The sequence below is a fragment of the Xiphophorus maculatus genome, chromosome 23 (genome assembly GCF_002775205.1).
Source record: "Xiphophorus maculatus strain JP 163 A chromosome 23, X_maculatus-5.0-male, whole genome shotgun sequence".
Lineage (NCBI taxonomy): Eukaryota > Metazoa > Chordata > Actinopteri > Cyprinodontiformes > Poeciliidae > Xiphophorus > Xiphophorus maculatus.
Genome location: NC_036465.1, coordinates 17,045,851 through 17,058,739, shown reverse-complemented (window position 1 = coordinate 17,058,739; position 12,889 = coordinate 17,045,851). Strand labels below are relative to the sequence as shown.

Genomic DNA, 12,889 nt, shown 5'->3' with positions numbered 1-12,889 from the left:
TATTTTTGCACTACACAACCATCTTGTTTATTATAATGCCATTTTATATGTTTAATTTAGAAAATTATGACTGGAAGGCTAGAAGAGGAAGAATTGTTTGGGTCAACGTCACCTCGCCCCCTCCTTAAAAAACCCCTAGAAAAGCGACCACACCAACAATAAATTAATGAATGAATCTAGACGATGGATGGCAACTTGGTTTAAAAAAATTTTTGCAAATTATTCGTGTTGGCATGAAATGATAAAGTGATGAAGCTGCTTAAAAGAAACTGGGAGACATTTGAAATGTTTCTGAAAGGTTTACTGAGTCAAGAAAGACTGCTGCACACAGAGCTGAAATAAATAAATGAAATAATTTTATCGTAATAATTATAGTAACCATCATAGTAAGATTGCTTATTTACGTTTCTGTCTTTCTTTAATATATAATATATATATTTATACTTTCAATAAATTGTTCCCTTTAATTTTTCTTCCCTTGTGTGTATGCATGAGACTTTGGATATCCCACTGAATGTCCTGGTAGCAGCACTCTGTATCCACGGTATCTCACAGGAGCATCATCCCCTGGGTCGTTTCTATAGCGATGCTATTAGAGAAGGCACACTCCCCACTGGGCTTAGCCAAGCACTCATCACCTTCTGCCCCTTAAAGCTGTGGATGTACTGTCCTCGGGGGAAGCAAAGAAAGAGGAGGAATCATAAAGAAAGTCTCCAGTTGTCTTTGGTTGCAGTTGGTTTGGTTTGCAGTGAGTTGTTGGCAGAATTTGGTGCAGCTTGGTTTATTAAGTACATTCCAGTTCTTAAAGCTTCGGTCCCTGCATCGAGATGTCCTGGGACAGCACGGTCCAATTCCAGAACCTCTTGTGATTTTTATCTCCAAGCACTCATGCAATACACATTTCCTTGTCAGCCTCTCAAGAACATGCATATATTCAGTGTCATTCACTCTAATATTTCTTCATTCATCCTTTATTTCCTGCCTTTTGCCCAACAGTCCCACAGGTTCCCACCAGTTTAGTAGTGAGACAGATAAGTGCGTCACATGTCAACAGTTCATTAAATGTCCTCTGGATCTGTGCGGATCACTATCTCTGTATCCTTTAGAACATTTTCATGTCCCAATTTTCCCTTTGTTATAGGCTAAGCACTCATTGTCTTGTTCAGCTAGTCTTTCCCCAGCTATACTTTCTCTGTATGGTCCAGTTACAATCCCACACTTGACATAGTCCACGTGGACTCCAGACAGGATTAGGGTTGGGATGTGGTTTATGTGGATTCAAGGCCTTTGTTGTGCCTTGGACTTCAACTGACCTTAAGGCTCTCTGTCACTCTTTCTGAGTTTCCAGCGTTACTGGAGATACAGTCCAGTTGGTCCAAGGAAACAAAAGGTTAGCAAAATTGTGACTAACCAGGTGCTATGAGTGTTGATTTAGGATTCTTAAAGCTGAACCCCATTAATGATTCATTGGGTTTCTGGTCAATATTTGTCCCATCAAAGGGATAGACGATCAGTCGAGTGCAACAGAAGAGATGACTGGGTTAGCCATTTGGAGGCTCAGGGTGAGGCTTGTGCTCCTCAAAACTGTGGGTGCTAGCGTTAGCCACTACTAGCGTGTCCCAGTGGTGCGGACCCTTTTGACCCGCTTGCTGATGGTAGTAAAACGGAAGGGTGTGGTGAGGTCAGGCTGTTCCCCTGGCGGAAAGCGTTTCATAAAGTGTACGTCCTGCTGGTTGGGGAGCGTGTGGGGTCCCCGGCGAGGACGCCCCCTTTTTGTGAAGCCAACATACCAGCCCGTGTAGCGCGCAGACATCAGAGCTGTGTAATGGTTTTCCAGGACCATTTCCACAAAGACGCAGTCAGCGCTTCGGTTACTGGCCTTCTGAGAAAGAGCAGAAAAACCACAGGTATATACACAATGGCATAAAGTGAGACCTGTGAGGAAGTTTGGAGACAATGTTTTATTAACACATTTGAATAAGACAACTCCTCACCTTTCCCACCAGCTTCCCGCGTCGATTCATGCAAAGGTAGAAGTTGGTTTCTTTGCCTCGGATTCTCACCTGGCTACCAAAGGTGTCTGCCTCCACTACAAGCTGGGCTTATTAAGGGACAGACAGAGAAACAGACAGACATTAGAGATGAATGTGTGTGGAAAAATTCTGCATGAACCTCTTTGTTAATAGGCTATAGATTTCCAATGTTTGTTCATTTAATCTGACAGATATGAGAAACCCAAAACTTTGATCTCCTTTTGTTCAGGGCTTCCTGTGATCTATTACAATAGCAAAAATCTGAACTTAACTGACATCCAAAGTAAAAAAGGTTCACACCCTAAAACAGAGTCTTCAGTCTCTCCATATAACTGGAACATTTGTCTCATTACAACCGCAGACTGGAATGGTGTGTTAAGGGTGACATGCATTGTTAATTCTCCGCCACAGATGAGGTTTTCCACATAGGTCAAATCTTTGTTATGGGTTCATCTGGCCAGAGTACCCCCTTCGGTGTGTTTGCTGTTTCCTCTTAAGATGAAAAACAATCATTAGGGCTTTTAATTGCCTTTCAACAATGGCTTTCTTCTTGCCACTCATCCATAAGGACCAGATTGGTGGAGTTCACAACTAATAGTTGTCCTAACAACAGATTTTCTCACCTGAGCAGTGGATCTCTGCAGATTCTCAAGAGTCACTACGGACCTCATGGGCTTTTCTGATTAATGCTCTCATTATCTGGACTGTGATTTTAACATACATTCAGGTGAACTCTGTAAATGGTTTAGGTGACTTCTGAAGTTCAACACTTACACCAGATTTTATTTAGAGGATTAAACTGGGTTGAATACACATGTCCCTTTTATAAATCTTAATTTGCAAAACTTTTGAAAATCCTGTATGCTTTTATTTACAAATATATGCTGCTTTGCACTGGTCTATCACATAAAATCTCACTGACATATCATAAATTTTGTCTTTTTGTAAAGACAGTCAAATGATCCAATCCAATTTTATTCATAACGCACTTTGAAAACCACAGTGTACCAAAGTGCTGTACAGAAAAACAAAAACAGAATAAAATACAAACAACGATCAAAAATACATAAAGCAGCCAGGTGAGTAAAAGAATTAAGAATAAAAAAAAGATAACAAAATAAATAATACGTTCAACATCTCACATGGTGTCAATAGCCTGGAAAAAAGATGAGTTTTAATCAGCTAACATTAAATTTAAACCAGTCAAAGCATTTTCTCTGGGTCACAGTATGGAGATTCATAGCTCCTATTGCCTGTACAATAAATCTCAGGCAGATGTGAATGTCTCTGGCAGGACAGATGGCTATTAGAGCAGGTTGATCACACATATGGATGTGAGAACTCTGACTGCACATGAGCCTTGAGAAAAATAAAAAGATAACAGCCGAGAAAAAAGGCAGCCAAGGGGAGCCGGAGAACACTCAGTCTGAGTGCCTGTGATCCTGTTGTTTTAAGGCGTGTGCGTGTGCTTCTGTGCCCTTTGTGTTTTTGTGTGCAGGTGCACAATGTGTGTTCAACCTTCCAGGGAGCAGGCTGCTGCTTCACTAACTACACACCTTTAGAGAGTGTTTGTGCCTGTTTAAAAATAAATCCTAAAATGGTTCCTAGATGACCTTAGTCAACAAAGGGGTCAGCAGAAATCAATACCTCCCTCCCTCTTTCCCCCTCCATGTCTCTTCCCCCAACTGTCTTCTCATCTCCCTTCTGCTCTTACTCTTCATCTTTGTACTGTCATACACTTTTTTTCAGATTTATTCTCTGTGCCTGTAGTTCGGACGCAGAAATTACTGGTCTAATTGTTGGTTGGTTTTTAGTCATGTCATATTTTAAATGTTCATATAAAAACAGGTGCATCTTTGAATGTGTTGTGCCTGGGGCTAAACGGGCAGATATTTGACCCGAAATTAATAGAAAGGATGTGCCAACATACAGAATTACGAAGCTTTATGGAAAGGCTTAATTGATTCTGTGCTGTTTAAGAATGGTTTAGCCATCATTACACATCTAGCAGGAGGGATGAAGGATGTTGGGGGATGGACGGAGAAAGTGTCAGACGATAGATGGAGGGAGGGAAAGGAAGCCTGCTGTTTAAAATCCAGAGGAGACAACAGGAAGGATGAAAAATCAATGGTTGGATCAATGAAAGAGATGAGTTTCTAACACTAGGTCCGATGCTCTATCTGAGCATCGATGCTAGGCTTCCTCCTTTATCTCACACTTTTTTTCTTTCGTGACACCTTTTCTCTCTGTGTCTTCTCTCTTGTGAATCACTGAGTCTGCAGCCAGTCAATGTGGTCTTTGTGCTCCCAAGACAAGCTTCACTGCCCCTTTGTCAAAGCCACGGAAGGCCTGCATGTGTGCTTTTATGTGCATCTCCAATGATGCATGGGTCTGGTCAACTTTTAAGCCTTTGTTCTTCTTACAGTGACTCACTAAAGTATGCACAGCCCTTGAACTTTTTCACATTTTGTCACATTACAAACAAAACCCTCAATGTATTTTTATGGGATTTTATGTGGCAGACTAACACAAAGTAGTACATCTTTGGAAAGTATAAGGCAAATTAAAATTTGGTAATATAAATCCAAATAATTTGTGGCATGCATGTGTATTCAGTCTCTTTCTTGAGTAGGTACTTTGTAAAATCGCCTTTTATTTAATATCAAGTCTTTTGGGGAATGTCTCTGCCAGCTTGCACATCTGAAGAGTGATATTTTTGCAAGATGGATTGTATAGGTTACATGAATAGGTTCTTCAGCAATTTCCAAGCCTTTAGTGTGTCTGGGCTAATCTGAGATATGGTTATGCTTTGATCTGAACCAGCTCTGGCTATCGTGGGAGATTCAATCTCAACCCCTATCTATCTCAAGACTCTAACAGCCTCCAACAAGTTTTTTGTTCCAAGGTTGTCTTGTGTTTAGCTTCTGGTTTTGAACGATGGACTCAACAGTGTTCTGTGAGTCGCTTAAATGTGATGATATTGTTTTATATTCATAACTCTGCTTTAAAATTAGCTGTAGCCTGCAGTGCTGCTTAGTCTTCATGATGCTGTTTGTTCATTGTTCTACTACGGACCTCAGGATGAGGACAGGAAAGGAAACTGCAAGTCCACTTGTTTTTACATCAAAACTGATTTTTACTTGGTGTTGTTCTGTCAGTAAAAATGTGTAAAAGAAATAATAAAATATTAGGTTTCAACATAGCAAAATCTTCAAAAGGTGTGAATACTTTGCAAGGCAGCCTGCATGTGCAAATAGGACATGAGCACATTTAGTAGTTAAGTGCTACTACTCTGCTTTTCACTGTACGTTTGTGTTTGTGTCTTACCATATTTGTCTCCATCTTCTCCCTTGGCACTGATCCTGCGTCCCAACACCTGGACGTGCTTGCCGCTCGTACGGCTGTAGAGCTGGTAGACTCTGTGATGTCTCCGACTCATGGTGTCTCGCACCTGCGTCTGGTTCTCCACATGCACACTGAAGTTGACTCCATCCACGCCAAGTACCTGCTAGAACACCCACAAGCACATCCGCAGTTTGGCAGAGAATTGTGAAGGTGTTTGAAGAACTATGCATAAAATCAATATACAAAACTTCTTTCACACTACACAATCGCTCCTTTGTGATGCATGCTGTCTCTCACCTGCAATGGATTGCACATCACCAGTAACATCTGGATACATCTGGAAAAAGTAGAGACAGTGAGTTAAGAAATATAAAATTTTGGAAGATTAGGCCATTACACCATCATTTCCATTTCTTTCTTCCTCTGTTCTCTCTGTTCAACATCTCATTTCCTTCTCGGGTGATTACTCACACTCCTGGGCGTGAGACTGGCACAGCGACTTGACATACGGACAGGCAGATGTCCAGGAATCGAAAGACAGACAACACCCAGAGCAGTGTTTACGGTAACGCTACCAGCCTCCTGTCCGAGCCCACTTTCTGACCCATCTGTGACTTTTGCCCTTCCAAAAATCTGGCCTGCAAATGACCCGACTGGACCAACAACGACATGGCAAACATACCAAGACGAGTAGAACACGTTTTTGGTTCGGACAACTAAGGAAACAGGTTGGCTCATTTGGCCGCTTGTGTATGTAGACAGCTGTGCTGGACTACAGGTGTTCATTCAGCTGTGATGTGGCTTTCGAGAGCGGTGGATTGTGGTTACATTTGGAGATGCTTGAAATATGTGCGAACAAGAGCTAAGACGTGGAAAAATGATTTATGGTGGCATGATACAAAATCTTTTGTTTTGTCTACCTGAAGCCTATTAGTTGTCCGACTAGTTAAAGTTTTTTAATTATTACAGGAAAAACAGCTGGTTATGCTTATAATTAAAATTCTTCTCACTTTCTTGCCTAATTGACATGTAGACCTTGACCTTGAATGTATCGCACGTTATTTACAGCTTTTGTAAGGGAGTGATTGTGTTGCAAAATCTCCTTTGGCAGTCCTTGAGCAGCTCTGAATTAGTGGCTGAACACTTGATGGAGTTCAAAACCAAGTGTGTGGGCTGAAAAGCAATTCTATGAATTTTGTCTTTCCCCACCTCATCTTTTGCTATCTCTCTGCATGCTTCTTCTCTCTCTTTCTCTCTGGCTCGCAGTCCTCCCTGTTGCTCGCCGAGTTTATCTCTCCCTCCCCGTCATTTCTCTCCGCTCTACCTTTCTCCTATCAACCCCCCCTGCCTCCAATCTTTCTTTATGTTTAGGGTTAGCAAGGGTGACTCCTCCACACTGTCATGGGTACGCACACAGATGTGCAGATGTGTGCAGGGTGAATATGTGTATACAGGAGGGGCAGACAGCTGACAGCTGGGCCTAAGCAAAGACATGCTGAGAGAGGCAGATAGCAAAGCGAAGAGGAAAGGTAGGCCGAGAGGTACGCAGCGGCCCAAGCTGAGAGAAGGGCTGTGGAAGATAATGTGAGAGTAAATAGAGGAGAGATGAAGCTGAAGAGGGCTGATGGGAGAGTGGAGATAACATCTGAAAGAACAGGCAGATGTACTAAGGTGAGGCAGGGGAGATGGGGTCAAAAAACACTGAGGTTACACATCTGAAAGCAAAAGGGAGAAAACCAAGCAAATTAATGACAGAGGTGAAACCGCAAAGTGCAAAGCGAGACAAGAAGACAAAGGGGCAAATAGTGGAAGTGGAAGGGGTTTAACATGTGCTTAGTGTTGCGTAACATGTCTCTGTGTCCTGTCTCGTACAAATATACCATCATAGCCATCTTGTTTCCCTCTATTTTTCTCTCTTCTGTCTCATAAGACTCCATAGCCAGTGCTGTTGGCTCGCTCCAGGTCGTCCTAATAGATGCAGACATCCTGGGAAATGCAGCGGAGCATTGGCCCTCACTTTTGCCTGTGCAGCCGAAAAAACCAGAGCGCCTGTGCATTGTGAGGACTCTCAGCTGTTAAAACACCACGGCTGCACCACTGCCGAGGACGCTGTAGGAAAAGTGCCTCTGCACTGGATTCCCCCGCTCCCACAAAAACCACAGACACTCCATATTATGCCAGCTACAGAGAGAAGGAGAAGGAGAGAGGAAAGAGAGAGATGGGATCAGCCGGCAGTGGGGGGAGGGATGAGAAAAATGAGAAAATAAGAGAGTGCAGAGTAAAAAAATTCAAGAGGAATAAGGACAGAAAGAGGTAGGGGAGAAAGAGGTAGGGGAGAAAGAGGGAAAGCCCAATGTGCCCGGGCCCACTGCCAAAACAAGCAGCCATCTGACATCATAAACCTACATCCCAGCAGATCAACCATATGGAGGCTGCGGTTAGGAGAGTAGGCCTCAGCGCTGTAGACTGGGCACTAGCGTGGAGAAGAGTGGTTGACCTGTGGGACTCGGCACAGAGTGGCGGTTTCAGCCGTGTGTAGCAGTGGTTTACGTGGTACGCCAAAGTTGGAGCAGTGGGCTTTGGCAAAGTTCAAAAGTTTCAAATGTGCTGCAAGCAGACCCCGTTTTAGAGTTTTGCTTAGACCTGTGGGGATATGAGTAGCATTCGAGGCTGATGACGCAGCAGAAGTTTGAGCAAGTTACAGAAATTAACAGGTTGTTTAGACCAAACTGAAAACCTGTGATCAAGAGGATTAAACAGCATCTGGAGGATGAAAAGTGGCTGTGGTAATATACCGGTAAGTGAGATGGAAATTAATAAAAAACATGATTGGGAGAGCAGCAGACTAAACACAGAGAGTGTCTCTTCGGATGCCGCCAGGGGCACCGTCATTCATCAGTTATTAATTTATACTTCTTTTAATCTTAGAAGGTATCAGTGGGGGGAAAAAAATAAATTGTATGGGCAAGAAAAGAAGACAGATGTAGCCACTTAGGTGAGAGGAAGGCACGGAGACACAAACGGCAGCACACACCCTGTCCAGGTTGTGTAAGGAATGAGAAGTATCTAAAGATGACTGCCATCTGGGAGACGAACAGCCGACACAAAGGAAGAAAAATAAACCCCCTGACTTTTGAGTAGGAACATCTCAAATGTGCACCCCTCCACACCCTCCCTGGTTCTGCATCCTCCTTCCATATATTTGCTCTTGGCTCTATAATTTAGCTGTCCTACAGATAAAGCCTGTGTGTTTTTTTTTTTTTTAAGTAACTTTTAAAAGATTCCAAACCGGGGGAAAACACACTTGTTGAATAAAAAGGAAAATTGATCCATTTTGAGCCTGGCCATCCCCAAAGTGAGGGCAGATGGTGATGAAGATGTTTATGGCAGGTTTTATGAGCAACAAGGCCCTGACTCTGACCCAATGGCCCTGAACTGTCAGCCAATCAAAACAGACCTTTGCACTCCTATGTCTTCTGTGGAGTAATGTAACCCTTAAACATTACAACCCTCATCTTCATCTGTTTCCCTGACCCTCCTAAGACCTTTATCCAGAGCAATAGAATCCGAGCAAAGAAATTAGATGAAAAGTGACTTACAAGACGGTCAACGTGGAAAGAAGGGACCACATTGCTTCCCCCCTCCACTATGGAACTTGGCCCAGAGACGGTCTCCTCGCTCGGTCTGAGCCAGTCCGACAGTCCGGAGATTCTCCCTTCACACTGTGAACCTGATGGATGCTGTCCAGAGTCAAAGAGTCAGTTGTCACTCCTGTTGGCATCGGCGGCAGCGGCGTGCTCCGGTCCTCCCGGTGTGGATGGCACAGACGAGACGGCGTGAGTGATGACCGCCGGGCAACCTTTAACAGCCGTCCTGACCGGTGGTGGGACAGATGGGCGGGGGCAGCAAATGGGCTGCGCGTTCCCGACAGAAAGCGGAACAGGTGAAAGCGCGTTCACGTGTTACAAATTGCCTGCACCGATCGACCTAGCTGACCCCCAGGAACAGATGCGTAATCCAGTGCGTAAAAGTTTTCGGCGCTGCAGGAAAAAAAAAAAAAAGCAATAAAAAAAAAAGTGGAAAAACCGAACTCGCTGAGATCCACAGACGGGAGTAGAGGCAGGTTTAATCCAAGCTGTGCGGGTTCTGGAGCTCTTGCAGGCGGGTTTCCTGGGCTGGCGGCTGGAGCAAACTGCGACCTGGATGATGGGGCTCTGCGGGCGCAGGGTAATGCGATGCGATCTCGGTCATCTCTGCGCCTCCACGCAGCGGGTCTGGAGCTCAGGTGACACCCGCTAACGGTGTTCCAGGAAGACGTTGATAAGGTCCCGGAGCGATCCAGCTCAGATGGAAGAATATGGGCAGTCCTGAATTAGGGGGGTAATAGAAGGGAAAGAAAGATGATGGAGGAAGGAGGTGGCTGGAGATGATGGGAACAGCTGCGACTGGGTGGCAGAGTCAGCCACCCGCGACACGGCGAGGAAATGACATGCCGCACTTTGCACCTGATTTTTCCGGACTCTCCCCCCCCCCACCCCCGCGGCTCTACTCAGCCGCTGGTTACCACTTGGCTGCAGCAGTCCCCTCTGCGCCCTCTCAACACAATACCTGCCAAAACACAGCACGATGACATCACCTTCGAAATGTTTGGAGGGGGGGGGTGCAATACGATCTTCTTATTTATTTATTTAAAAAAAAAACGCAGAAAAGTTTAGGGCAGTTTCACTGACAGTGTGTTGGGGGGTGAAACACCAAAGTCTCTGCAGCGTTCCAAGAGAAAAGGGAACTCTGGGCTGCAAAAAGAAGCGGTGGAGTGAAACTCACCAGCTTGTGAAGAATAAAAGTTAAAGGCAGAAGGTGTTTACTCAGTCATGCTGACAGACCGACACCCCCAGAACAGAGCAAAACCTTCCACTCCGCTGCTCTCCCATGTCTCTGCCTCCCTGTTTCATTCAGACACCAGAGGGGAAAAACGCGAGAGAACGCAAAAAGAATCCAGCCGTGCGCTTTTATCCACTTCACTGGTATTATGCAGATCCTTCTTCTTTTCAAAAATAAAAAGGTTTCTTGCCTTTCTCTCTCTGTCTGTTTTTTTTTTTTTTAATAGCTCTTCTTGAAGGGGGGCTGCACAGGAGAGGCGCGTCGGCAGGCACAGACCTCACTCCAAGAAAAACCAGAACAAGATTTTAACAGACGCTGATCAATCCTCCCTCCTTCCCGCCTCTCCTCCCTCCTTCTCCCTCTCTATCTCTCCTTCTCTCTCACTCACATGCACACAAGCGCACACTTATTGGATCAAAATGGGATTAGTTGGTCGCTATGCGATGCTGACCAAACTTCCAATGCAAAAATATCAGTTTTAAGAAGAGTTGGCCTCAGCACGAAACGCATCTGCGAATAAAGGAGAGACAAATTCACCATTTCGATGTAAACTAACTTTAAGATTTTGCTTTACTTCTGTGCTTGTGTGCTCGAGGTAATTTCTCAAACAAGCAAAATGCGCTGGAAACAATGAGGATGATGTCATGGCTCTGAGAGTAATTCACGTCCCAGAGAAAACAAAACAAACAAACAAGAAAAAAACTATCAAATTGTGTTTCGGCATAAATAGGTTCTGGAGTGAATTCAGCCACAGAGAAGCTATGGAAATGTTTCCTGAAAAAAAAGAAAAAATTTTAAGAAAGACGTTCAGTCAGGTGAACATTTGCAATGAAACGTAGCGAAGTTCTTGGTTATCTCTAAAGATAACCTCGCCCTCGCACCCGGAATCAGGACTGAAAATGGAAAGTGCAGAGGCAGTGCGCCCCCCTTTCTCTCCTCTCTTCCTTTCTCTTTCTCTCACACACACACCTACACCCCCCCCCCCCCCCCCCCCCCCCCCCCCCCCCCCCACACACACACACACACACACCCACCCTTCAAGTGATGTATTTTGACTCCCCGTTTCATAACTTTTAAGTTAAACCTTAAGAGGATAAAATGAAAAGGAGAATGAAAGACAGTCGGGAGGGCGGTATGTAAGCACGGACACCGATCCAAAACGAACATTTCTCAGGGATTTCGGCAGCAACGCCCGCTCTGCGCTCCCAAAACTCCCTCTCACCGCCACACAACCGCAGACGGTCAGCCAAGCCAACACAGCACTCCTGCCATACCTTTCATTCACACACACACGCACACACACGCACACACACACACCCACACACACACACACACACACACACACACACACACGCACCCACACACACACACTTTTGCTCTCTATTATTTCCCTATGTATATGAGTTGGGAGGATGTTGTCCCCCTGTATTAGCGACAGCTGTATCAGTACCAAGTGAAAGCTTTTCAACCATGTATTTTCAGTCAAATAGTACAACCATAACAGAGAAAGAGAGAGAGACTTCGGCAACTGGACAAAGTTGAGCAGGGTAGGAGTGCTGTGGTTGAAAGCCTTTCCAGTCATGCACTATAGACAAGGCATTGGCCTTCTTTCATACTACTGGCTCTCTTCATCGTTGCACCTGTGTCCGAGTGCTGTTTTCTCTCTGTCTGCTCACCACAATGCTGCAAAGGGACATGAGTGTAAATGTTGTGGAGTGCATTTTGTACCGCAGTCTGGTGATGAGGTATGGGCCTGTCTGGTATTCTTAAGACGAAAAGGTTTATCACATTGGCTTATGGCATTGGTTCGACCAATATTCATTGGAGAGTCTTTAGTTACAAAACTGCTAAAAAATATGTGGATTGTTTATCATTTCTAACAAACTGTGTTTAGTGATGATGAACATTTACACACGCACACCCCCACCTATTAATACCCACACATTGCCACTTTGTATGTTACATCGACTCTTTCTCACATAGTTGAAGAAACCTTGACTGCCCCGTGGCAGCCATTCGGGGGGTGGCTGCTTGCTCTCACAAAGCGCCGCCTTTTTCCACAAAGTTTCTCCCTGGAGCAGCAGTCTCCACCTTTCCAACTCAGCTCCATTAGACTACTGGCAGCAGCAATAGACAAACACCTACTGTAGTTGAATTGCACATCAGTAAACATCATAATGGAGGAGCATTCCTTTAAAGTCATGATTTTATCTACAGCATATTTTAATAACAACTGAAGGTAGCATAGTTACTTGATTGTGCTATAATATCGCTCTATGTGCCTGGAAAATATATGATACTCCTCCCCCCTCCCCATTATTTTGTAGTACACCTCATTTTCTACTTTCTATGCATCACTAGACATCTTAGAACATACACCTTGCTAGTATTGGACTGGAAAACTCCCCATCCCCCCTCATTGCAGAATGAGATTTGATACTGATTTTACAGGGTGTCCATGCATAATGCATATCTTCTGTTCCACCACATCCCAAAGGTGGCCTTTTGGATTGATTTTTGGCGATTGGAGTACTGAGAACTCACGATGTTCATATGCCAGTCTGAAAGGGTTTGAATCTTGTGACATGGTACATTATGCTGTTGAAACTCGCTACTAGTAGTCACAAAGC

The 12,889-nt window shown here is 44.4% G+C and overlaps 1 protein-coding gene across 3 annotated transcripts; it reads right to left on the bottom strand.

Moving 5' to 3' along the window:
- Positions 1–283: 283 nt before the first annotated feature.
- On the bottom strand, positions 284–10,572 carry fgf18 (fibroblast growth factor 18). 3 transcript variants are annotated; one of them, XM_023329129.1, is made up of 5 exons: positions 8,978–10,572; positions 5,676–5,715; positions 5,361–5,541; positions 1,995–2,101; positions 284–1,879 (listed from the first exon to the last, which is right to left on the bottom strand). In XM_023329129.1, the coding sequence occupies exons 1-5, from the start codon at positions 9,007–9,009 to the stop codon at positions 1,610–1,612; spliced, it is 630 nt and encodes a 209-aa protein (XP_023184897.1). In that variant the 5' UTR covers positions 9,010–10,572; the 3' UTR covers positions 284–1,609. The 3 variants fall into 3 exon arrangements, with proteins under 3 accessions (XP_023184897.1, XP_023184898.1, XP_014325753.1); XM_023329130.1 differs by having other exon boundaries at positions 284–1,882; positions 5,361–5,538; XM_014470267.2 differs by having other exon boundaries at positions 284–1,882; positions 8,978–10,571.
- Positions 10,573–12,889: the final 2,317 nt, after the last annotated feature.

What these genes read in the sequence shown, in the direction of transcription:
- fgf18 (XM_014470267.2), bottom strand. Translation starts at nt 9,009, where the DNA reads ATGTGGTCCCTTCTTTCCACGTTGACCGTCTT. An exon ending in TGATGTGCAATCCATTGCAG is followed by an intron (nt 5,542 to 5,675) that starts GTGAGAGACAGC and finishes TGGGTGTTCTAG; the next exon opens with CAGGTACTTGGCGTGGATGG. An exon ending in GCGGGAAGCTGGTGGGAAAG is followed by an intron (nt 1,883 to 1,994) that starts GTGAGGAGTTGT and finishes GCTCTTTCTCAG; the next exon opens with AAGGCCAGTAACCGAAGCGC.